This window comes from Mastomys coucha, chromosome X, assembly GCF_008632895.1.
Source record: "Mastomys coucha isolate ucsf_1 chromosome X, UCSF_Mcou_1, whole genome shotgun sequence".
Taxonomy (NCBI): domain Eukaryota; kingdom Metazoa; phylum Chordata; class Mammalia; order Rodentia; family Muridae; genus Mastomys; species Mastomys coucha.
In genome coordinates this window covers 2550234-2560580 of record NC_045030.1, presented here as the reverse complement: position 1 = coordinate 2560580, position 10347 = coordinate 2550234, and the positions used below count along the sequence as shown (strand labels likewise).

Here is a 10347-nt window from a genome sequence, read left to right as displayed (position 1 = left end):
GGCAGGCAGACAGACAGACAGACAAATAGGGGTTATGAAATGGCTCCATGGGTAAAAAGTGTTTGCTGCCTTGCCTGGTGACCTGAGTTGGATGCACAGTACTGACTTGGAGGAAGGAAAGAACTGACTTCTGAAAGTTGTCCTCTGACTGTCACATGCATGCTGTGGCACGTGCACACATACAATAAAATGTAATAAAAAATTTTAACTTCCCTGTTGGCTGTGGTGTTGTACACCTTTAATCTTAGCACTCTGAAGGTAGAGACAGGTGGATCTCTGTGAGTTCCAGGCCAGTTTAGTCTACATGGAGAGTTTCAGGTTGGCCATGGCTACGTAATGAAAACCTATCTCATTTTTTTCTCAAAAGAGCCTAAAATACTGGGCTGGGGTGGCCACACACCTTTAAGCCCAACACTCAGGAGACAGAGGCAGTAGGATATCTGTGTGTTCGAGGCTAACTTGGTCTTCAGAGTGAGTTCCAGGACAGTCAGTGCTACGTAGAGGAAACTCTGTCTTGAAACACAAACAAACAAACAAGCAAACAAACAAAAAGCCTAAAATGTGTTCAACCATCTAACCCATATTTAATAAACACATATTTTTGTTGTGATTGAAGTGCTGTGGGCCTCCTGTATACTAGACATATGCTCTACCAATGAGGTAAACCCAGACAGACAGCTTATAACAGGGCTGACCTCAACAAACTGTAAGGATTAAGTAAAACAAAGAAAATGTAGGGCCAGCACTTTCACGACAGAGTCTGAAGGATCAGGACAGCCTGAACTACATGAAAATCTCTCAAAAATAAAAATAAAACCTGGGAAAAAAATTTTAGAGAAAAGTAGGACCTCCAGAAAGCATACAGTGTTTGGGGTTTTTGTTTGTTTGTTTTGGTAAATTACTTAATGAAGTATAAACAAGAGTTTAGAAGTGTGTAAAACTTTATGTACAGTTCCTTGAATATAAATGTAAATTATTTATGAAGAGACTGGAGCCGGGCAGTAGTGGCGCATGCCTTTAATCCCAGCACTTGGGAGGCCGAGGCCTGCAGATTTCTGAGTTCGAGACCAGCCTGGTCTACAGAGTTGAGTTCCAGGACCACCAGGGCTATACAGAGAAACCCTGTTGAGAGAAACCCTGTTGGGGGAAGGGGGGAATGGGGAAGGTGGTACACACCTGTAAGCACCTGTAAGTTCTTGGGAAGTCTAAGGTTAAAAAAAGAGAGAGAGAAAACAAAAAACTGAAGTTCAAATTAACTCGGGGAAATTAGTGAGATTTCTGTTTAGAAAGAAAGGAAGGAAAAACTAAATTTAAAAAATCTTTAGCCGGGCGGTGGTGGCGCACGCCTTTAATCCCAGTACCTGGGAGGCAAAGGCAGGTGGATTTCTGAGTTTGAGGCCAGCCTGGTCTACAGAGTGAGTTCCAGGATAGCCAGGGCTACACAGAGAAACCCTGTCTCGAAAAAAAACAACAACAACAAAAAATCTTTAGAGAAATATTTTCCCCCTTCAGGGTATTAATTCGAAGGGAAATATTTGAAACCGATGACATCATCTGTCACCAGAGGCACGTGGCAACTCATAAGCGGGTTCTGGAACGTTGATGTCAGCACGCTGTGGTCTCTACACCGCCCTCTTGTCTTTCTCGAGCTTGTTCATTTAACGCTGTAGTTCATGAATCCGGATATAGACGGCCAAAACAAACGCGCCACAGACCAGGACAGGCGGAACCTAGACAGGCACTGGTACACAGGCAGTAAAAAGCCAAATTCTCCACTCTGGGAGGCGGGGTTCCTGGCAAGAGCACTCTAGGCGCATGCCCAGAGGACCTCCAGCCCAAGCCAGGTGGGAGGGGCAGGGTCGTACAGCACCCTCTGCGCCTGCGCTCTGGTGCAAGGTGGGGCCGCGGGCGCCCGCACTGTCGGGTGTACGGCTAGGGTAGGGGCAACTATTAGTTGTCCTCTGGACAGAGACCACAGCGGCGGGATGGCAACAACCTCCGCGGACTCGGACTTGGCATGCTCGGCAGCGCCCTCGCCCGTCGGAGCTGCCCAGGCGGCCGCGGCGGTAGAGGAGGAGGAGCGTGAGGTGGTTCGGGTCCGAGTCAAGGTGAGGCTAGCCTGCCTGGGCACCCAGCTGTCATAGGATAGAGGATCAGACCTGAAATTTGGGGCGTGACCTGGAGACTGGGGGCGAGGCTGGAGAGTGGAATTGATAGAATGAAGGTGTAGGTCTTGGGGACTTGTCGTTGGGTGTGGAATTGTAGAGGATAAGGGGCCAATGGAGTGGATGGGTGGAGCCTACTGGTACAGAGGTGAGTTGTAGGGTTACTGGAGGAGTTCTGGAGTCCAGAGGAATGAAGAAGGTGCTGTCGCTATCAGAAGGGGTAATCCTAAAGTCAGTCAACAAATAGCTATTGAGAGTTCACTTTCGTTCGTGTCCCACCCCTGAGCCCACGTGCTTGTGGGAGGGGGGACAAAAACAATTAAATGAGATGTTTTGAACATTGGTGAATATCAGAAGAAAGTGATAGGAAAGCTTAGATCTAGGGAGTTACTTTACCCAAAGCTGTATAGGAAAATTCCCCAAAGGGGATTCAAGTCACAGAGACCTGAATAATAATAATAATAAATAATAATAATAATGATACCTGAATAATAACAACAAAAATAATAATAACAGCAGCAACGACAATAAAATGTTAGGTAGAGGGAACACCTAGATGCGCGTGGTATGTTCCTGTAGGTTCCCATATTGTTGGAGAAGGAAGCCTGGGGGTAAAGTGATAGACAATCAGGAAGGAACCTGTTGTGATACCAGCATGCAGTGAGCAGTGGCTCAGACTGGAGTGACAGAAATCACATGAGTGTGTTAGCACTCTGAGGCAAAGGTTTAGTGAGCCAAATGAAGTGGAAGGATGTGTAGACCAAGAGAGGTCAGCACATACAGAAAAGGCTGGGGAAAGGATGTACTCAAAGTAACTCTCAACAGTTTGATACCAGTAGAGCTTAAACTTCAAAATAAATCTGAGTGGAGGGAGGGCTACCTGGGGACCCTAGGTTTGCTGTTGGGAAAAGATTTGAGCAACAGTGTTACAGGGAGATGTGCCAGACTGATTGCAGTTTGGAGGACTGATTGTATGGTCAGGCTCGACATGGTGATTCTGGCAACCATATTTAAGGGAATCTGGAAGGATTGGACACCTGGACTACTGCAGTAGCCTTCGTTCCTGCCAGTCTGCTTTTGCAGAGCAAACATGAACTCTGTAAAATTCAAAGGACATATCATCCTTTCTCTTCCCAGTACAAAAACTAAGAACATCTCACCTAATCCTGGTCCCTGCCCTGTCTTCTACCACTCTTTACCTAACCCACTCTTTACACTCAGTGACATGCCGCCTCATGGCCTCTCCCTGTCCTCTTTCCACAGAAATGTGAGAGCTTCTTGCCCCCTGAGTTCCGCTCTTTTGCTGTGGATCCTCAGATCACCTCGTTGGATGTTTTGCAGCACATCCTCATCCGAGCCTTTGATTTGAATGGGTGAGTGGGAAGATGAAGCAGGCCACTCATCTTTACAGCAACTGTCAGGCTTCTGTAATTTCGTTTTGTTGTTTGGCTTTTTTTTTCTTCAAATAATCCCACAGTGAATATGTGTATTTTGCTTGGAATCTGTGTATTTTGCTTGGAATCTGTGTATTTTGCTTGGAATCTGTGGGGGAAAGTCATAAGAAAAAGTAGCAGTAGTATTTCTGGGCTACAAGGTGTATACGTAAAAACTTTCAAAGAATAGCTGGGTGGTGGTAGTACACACCTTTAATCGCAGCACTCAGGAGGCAGAGACAGGTGGATCTCTGAGTTCGAGGCCAGTCTGATCTACAGAGTGAGTTTTAGGACAGCCAAGGCTACACAGAGAAACCCTGTCTCAAAAACAAATAAAGAAACAAAATCCTTCAAGGAATGTTTTCAAAAGGACTCTCCAGAAAATATTTTGCTGGCCAGGCAGTACTGGTGCACTTGGGAGGCAGAGGCAGGCAGATTTCTGAGTTCAAGGCCAGCCTGGTCTACAGAGTGAGTTCCAGGACAGCCTGGGCTATACAGAGAAACCATGTCTCGAAAAAACAAAACAAAAAAAGTTTTGCTGGATATGGTGGTTCACACCTTTAGTCCAAGTACTCTGAAGGCAGAGGCACGAAAATCTCTGACAGTTCAGGCCCAGCCTGGTCTACATAGTGATTTCCAAGACAGCCAGGGCTACATAGAGAGACCTCTTTAAAAAAAAAAAGAAAAGCAAGATAAAAGTAAACATTTGTTTCACCAAACATGGTGATATCAATACTCTGGAGGCTGAGACAGGAGGATCAAGGCCACTCTAGGCAACATAATTAAACTGCCTCAAAAGGGAAAAAGAAAACAATAAAATCGTTTGTTTTCTTCTTGTCCTCTCAGACAATGGTTCATCTAAAGCCTGGAAAACTTTGCCAGTCTGATAGCTGAGAGTTGCCATCCTTTGGGGCAGATGGGTTGGTTAGCTTGTTGTGAGGGGCTGCTCTGGAGGAAGATATGACTGTGATGACAAATTTAGTGTGATACTGATGGATATTTAGGATCATCCTTGGTTTACAGTGATCATCAAGCAAAATATCTCTTTACGTGGTTGCACAAGTGTATCTGAATAAATTTGTAGTTGCGATTGAACATTTGTGCATTTACATCTTGTTGTAAAAAAAATAACAACCATACAGACTGCTTTTTTTTTATGTAGTAAGAAGGCTGCTTTCTTCCACTCCTATCCCTCAACTACACTGTTACCATCCCCAGAGGGGACCAACATTCTACCAGTTTTCAGTGTGCCCTCCAGATATAAGCAGGTGTGTATCTGTTTCTGTGTTTGTGTAACAAAATGGATATAAATGACCTAACCTCAGGATACCCATAATCCTTAGCATAGTTCCCAGCAATTAGAAGGAAGTTGTTTTCAGTACCTTTCACATTACCTTCCTTGTTTTGTAAAACTGATCTTGAAGCTGCTGCTGACCTAGAGAACTCAAGAGCTCCCTTATATCTTTTGAACAGGAAGAAGAACTTTGGCATCAGCTACCTGGCTCGAGACCGGCTAGGACAGGAAACTTTCCTCTCCCTCCTTTCTGATTGGGACCTCAGCACAGCTTTCGCCACTGCCTCCAAACCTTATCTTCAGTTGCGTGTAGACATTCGGCCCTCAGAGGACAGTGAGTACCCAGTGCCTTAAAGGAACTGCTTTGACATCCAGCTTTTCCCATAGGATGATAATTAAACACCTTCCACTCTAGGTAGGCCACAGGGACACAAGTTTTTTAAAATTATGTGAGAAGACCTGGGTTCAATCAACAGTACTGCCCCTAAAAGTTTTATTATAGTAATGGTACTTGTATGCTTTAAACTCAAGTTCAAGGCTAGTTTGATTTCAAATTAGGAATATTCAGCCTATATTATCATATTGATAATTAATTTGTAAGCATAGCAGTATGGTAATGGTTTCAGGGTTACTAGAGGAAAATATCTGTGCTCTTGGGGAAAACACATTTACATGTGAAGGGGTAGATTGCATGGTATTCCAAGGAATTTTTTGAAAATGTGTTTCCATGTAGAAGGGGTAAGATAAAGCAAATGTGGTACAGAAGCTAATGTCTTCTAGATGAGGGCTATAGGCACAGGGTGTTCAGTCTGCTCTCTGTTGCAATGCAAGGCAGAAAGCCAGGCCTTGCTCACTCACATCAGGTAATCACTGCGCCATGGAGCCACAGAGCTACCTCCAGTGTACATTCTGGTAGGTTTTTTTGTTGTTAGTAGTAGGGTTTTGTTTGTTTGTTTTGCTTTGTTTTTTAACATAAAGAGTGTTCACCTGCATATATGTCTCTGCTACATGCATGTTTGGTGTCTGAGGAGGCCACAAGAGGATATAGGCTCTCCTGAACTGGAATTACAGATGACTGTGAGCCACCTTCTGGGCTCCAGGAACCAAACCCTGGTCTTCTTGAAGAGCAGCCAGTTTCTTTCTTTCTTTCTTTAAATAAATCATGTTGCATCTTTTATTTCTTAAGATTTATTTATTTATTTTATGTGTATGAGTGCACTGTAGCTGTACAGATGGCCGTGAGACATCATGTAGCTGCTGGGAATTGAACTCAGGACCTCTGCTGGCTCTGGCCCAGCTCGCTCCAGCTTAATACACTGTAGCTGTCTTTAGACGCACCAGAAGAGGGCGTCAATCTCATCACGGATGGTTGTGAGCCACCATGTGGTTGCTGGGATTTGAACTCAGGACCTTCAGAAGATCAGTCAGTGCTCTGACCCGCTGAGCCATCTCGCCAGCCCCAGCAGCCAGTTTCTTTGAGCCATCTTTCCAGCACCACACACTGTATTTTTTTTTTTTAACATTTTATGGGTTTGAATTTGGTTTTGGTTTTAGTTTTGGCTGGGTTGGTTTTTTGTTTCTTTGTTTGTTTGTTTGTTTGTTGTTGTTGTTGTTGTTGTTTTTAATAATTGTTGGTGTATAGCCCTGGGTAGCCAGGAACTTACTGGCATCAAACTTACAATGATACCTTCTGTCTATGCCTCCCAAGTGCTAGGATAACATAGCTTACCATGCTTGACTGTGTTATTGGTTGGCTTTGTTTTGGTTCTAAGAATTGACTACAAGGTGGCCATATGTTTGCTAGGCAAGTGTTATACCACTGAACTATACCTCTTTTGTTTGTTTTTGAGACAGGGTTTCTCTGTGTAGCCCTGGCTGTCCTGGAACTCACTCTGTACTGTAGACCATGCTGGCCTTGAACTCAGAAATCTGCCTGCCTCTGCCTCCCAAGTGGTGGGATTAAAGGCATGTGCCACCACTGCCCGGCTGACTGAAGCATTTTATTGATATCATGTAGTTAAATGGAATACCTGAATATAGTTAATTGTCCAGATAATCTTACAGAGCTAGGGTGCTGCATGCCTTTAATCCCAGCACTTGGGAGGTCAAAGCAGGCAGATCTCTGTTAGTTTGAGGCCTAATTTACAGAGTGAGTTCCAGAACAGCCAGAGCTATACAGAGAAACCCTGTCAAAAAGAGAAAAATTGGGCTGACGAGATGGCTCAGCGGTTAAGAGCACTGACTGCTCTTCTGAAGGTCCTAAGTTCAAATCCCAGCAACCACATGGTGGCTCACAACCATCTGTAATGAGATCTGACTCCCTCTTCTGGAGTGTCTGAAGACAGCTACAGTGTACTTGTGTACTTGTTTATAATAATAAATAAATCTTTGGGCCAGACAGAGCAGAGGTCCTAAAAAAATTTAAAAAAAGAAAAAAGAAAGAAAAAAATAATGATACAAAAATGCTTGGCAACCTTGAAAAAGAGGGAGGAAGAGAAGGATAAAGAGAGGAATGCAGTCAGGCAGTGGTGGCGCATGCCTTTAATCCTCACACTTGGGAGGCAGAGACAGGCAGATTTCTGAGTTCGAGGCCAGCCTAGTCTACAAAGTGAGTTCTGGGACAGCCAGGGCTGCACAGAGAAACCCTGTCTTGAAAAACCAAAATGAGAGAGAGAGAGGGAGAGAGGGAGAGAGGGAGAGAGGGAGGGAGGGAGGGGGGAAGGAGGGAGGGAGAGAAAGAGAGAGAGAGATGAGAGATGAGAGAAAAGAAAGATAATAGGACACAAAAAATGTGTCAATTACTTAAGTTATTCCCTGGCCTCAGTTTCTTCACCTCTAAACTGGAAACTAGTATTATTTAAACCCATAAAGTCTTTCCAGCTGAATAAGCACAAGGCAAACCCAGGTGTGTAAGAGCTGAGAGGATGCCAGTGGAGCATAGAATCCATAGTACCTGGCTCTTTCATAGAGACACATTTGGAAAGTTCTTTTCTACCTGCTTATATGTTTTTTTTTTTTAAAGATTTGTTTTTTATATTTGATGTGTATGAGTACACTGTAGCTGTACAGATGCCCATGAGCCAGCATGTGGTGGCTGCTGGGAATTGGACTCAGGACCTCTGCAGGCCCTGCTCGCTCCGGCGTAATTCACTGCAGCTGTCTTTAGACACACCAGAAGAGGGCGTCAGATCTCATTATAGGTGGTTGTGAGCTACCATGTGGTTGCTGGGATCTGAACTCAGGACCTTCAGAAGAGCAGTCAGTGCTCTTACCTGCTGAGCCATCTTGCCAGCCCACGTGTCTATATGTTTATGGGTACCTGTGTGTGGTTGTATAGGTGTACACCACCTGTGAGGAGACCAGAGGTTAACATTGAAATTCTCAATCACCCTTCACGCTATTTTTTGTTTTGTTTTTTTGTTTGTTTGTTTGGTTGGTTCTTTAAAAGCAGGGTTTCTCTGTGTAGCCTTGGCTGTCCTGGAACTCACTCTGTAGACCAGGCTGGTTTGGAACTCACAGAGATCCACCTGCCTCTGCCTCCTAAATGCTAGGATTAAAGGCGTGTACCTTACTCCCCAAGAACTGAGATTATATGTGTACAGTACCATGCCTCTCATTTTTTATGTTGGTTCTGCTGATTACTAGGGATCCATGCCCAGGCCCTCATGCTTATGTGGCAGCCACTGCGATATCTTCATAACCATAAGATGGGTAGTGGTGAGTTCCAGGCCAGCCAGAACTCACTCTGTAGACCAGGCTGGCCTCGATTAAAGGCGTGAGCCACCACTGCCCATTAAAACTATTTTTATTTTATGTGCACTGGTGTTCTGCTTGCACATATGTCTGAGTGAGGGTGTCAGATCCCCTGGAACTGGAATTACAAATAGTTGTGAGCTGCCACATGATTGCTGAGAATTGAACCCAAATCCTTTGGAAGAACAGCCAGTGCACTTAACTGCTGAGCCATCTCTCTGTAGCCCCCATGATATATTGTTAATAAGTGTCTAGTATATGGATCTTGTAGTTTAATATTGTTAATGCCATTCTTTTTTTTAAAGATTCATTTACTTATTATATGTAAGTACACTGTAGCTGTCTTCAGACGCACCAGAAGAGGGTGTCATATCTCATTATGGATGGCTGTGAGCCACCATGTGGTTGCTGGGATTTGAACTTGTAAGGAGAAATTAAAGCTTTAAACCTGTGCTAACTAGGAAGTAAAGTTATGGGCCTAAGAATCCATCACAAACTGGCCACATAGGCCTGGGAAAGAGCAAACAAGTTGTTAGATATCATAAGAGCTGGCAGGTCAAGAAGACATAAAACTATAAACATAGAGAAAAACATGTCTAGGCAAACGAGGACATGTCCAAGGCCTGGGCCTGCAAAGACGTGCCTGGCAGACACTAAGTAATGGACCATCTGGTCCTCTCAGATATGGTTTAAGGTCAGATGCTCTGTTGACTCAGATTAACACCAACTTTAGGAATTTTCCACTCTGTTCTGCACGTAATAGTTAATATTTGAACTAGACAATCATGTATGGCCACACTGATCCCTTTGTTCCCTCAGACCCTTTTTTTCCTATAAAAACCTCTAACTTTCAAGCCTCGTGGTCGGCTCCACTATCTCCTGCGTGAGATAACTGTGGTGCCGAACCAGGGCGTCCTGAAATGAAAATATACCTCTTGTAATTACATCAAGATGTGGTCTCTCGTGATGTGATTCCTTGGGTGTACGTCCTCCCGAGATTTGAGTGGGGGTATCCCCCAGGGGTATTTCAAACTCAGGAAGAGAAGTCAGTGCTCTTATCCGCTGAGCCATCTCACCAGCCCCAGTTAATGCCATTCTTGAGATCATATTGCTTTTCTTATTTCTTTTCTGTGTATAGGTGTTTTGCCTTCATGTGAACATGTGCACCGTTTGCATGCCTGGTGCCCAAGGAGGACAGGAAAGCATTAGAGCTCTTGGGGCTGGAGTTACAGATAGTTGTGGGCTGCAATGTTGGTGCTAGGAATCAAAATAAGGTCCTCTATTATGAGCCGTCTCTCCAGACCCTTGAGATCATTGTCATGGCTCTGAATGCAACAAGCATGTTGTGACCAAATGGAAGGTCAAGTCTCTCTGAGAAGCCTGTTTCGATTCTACACTTGGTAGATTATTAAGCCAGGACCTTGAAACAATCTGGACATTGTGATAATTTTCTTTCTCTCTTTCTTTCTTTCTTTCTTTTTGTTTGTTTGTTTGTTTTGACTTTTTTGAGACAGGGTTTCTCTGTGTAGCCCTGGCTGTCCTGGAACTCACTCTGTAGACCAGGCTGGCCTTGAACTTAGAAATCCGCCTTCCTCTGCCTCCCAAGTGCTGGGACTGAACGCGTGTGCCAACACTGCCCGGCCGATAATTTTCTTTGTAGTATTACTGCTAATAATAGTTTCCTTGTCTATCTGACTGTCTG

General features: G+C 44.4%; 1 protein-coding gene across 2 annotated transcripts in view; it reads left to right on the top strand.

Annotated features, from left to right (window-relative positions):
- Window positions 1–1592: 1592 nt before the first annotated feature.
- Tbc1d25 (TBC1 domain family member 25) overlaps window positions 1593–10347 on the top strand; it is a 16562-nt gene continuing 7807 nt past the window's right edge. Inside the window, exons 1-4 of one of the 2 annotated variants that reach the window (XM_031338786.1) lie at window positions 1593–1744; window positions 1970–2108; window positions 3429–3538; window positions 5072–5226. In XM_031338786.1, coding sequence (XP_031194646.1) covers window positions 1986–2108; window positions 3429–3538; window positions 5072–5226 — 388 coding nt within the window. In that variant the 5' untranslated portion in view covers window positions 1593–1744; window positions 1970–1985. Of the gene's footprint in view, window positions 1745–1969; window positions 2109–3428; window positions 3539–4760; window positions 4867–5071; window positions 5227–10347 lie in introns of those variants that run through there. The other variant, XM_031338867.1, reaches the window with a different exon arrangement.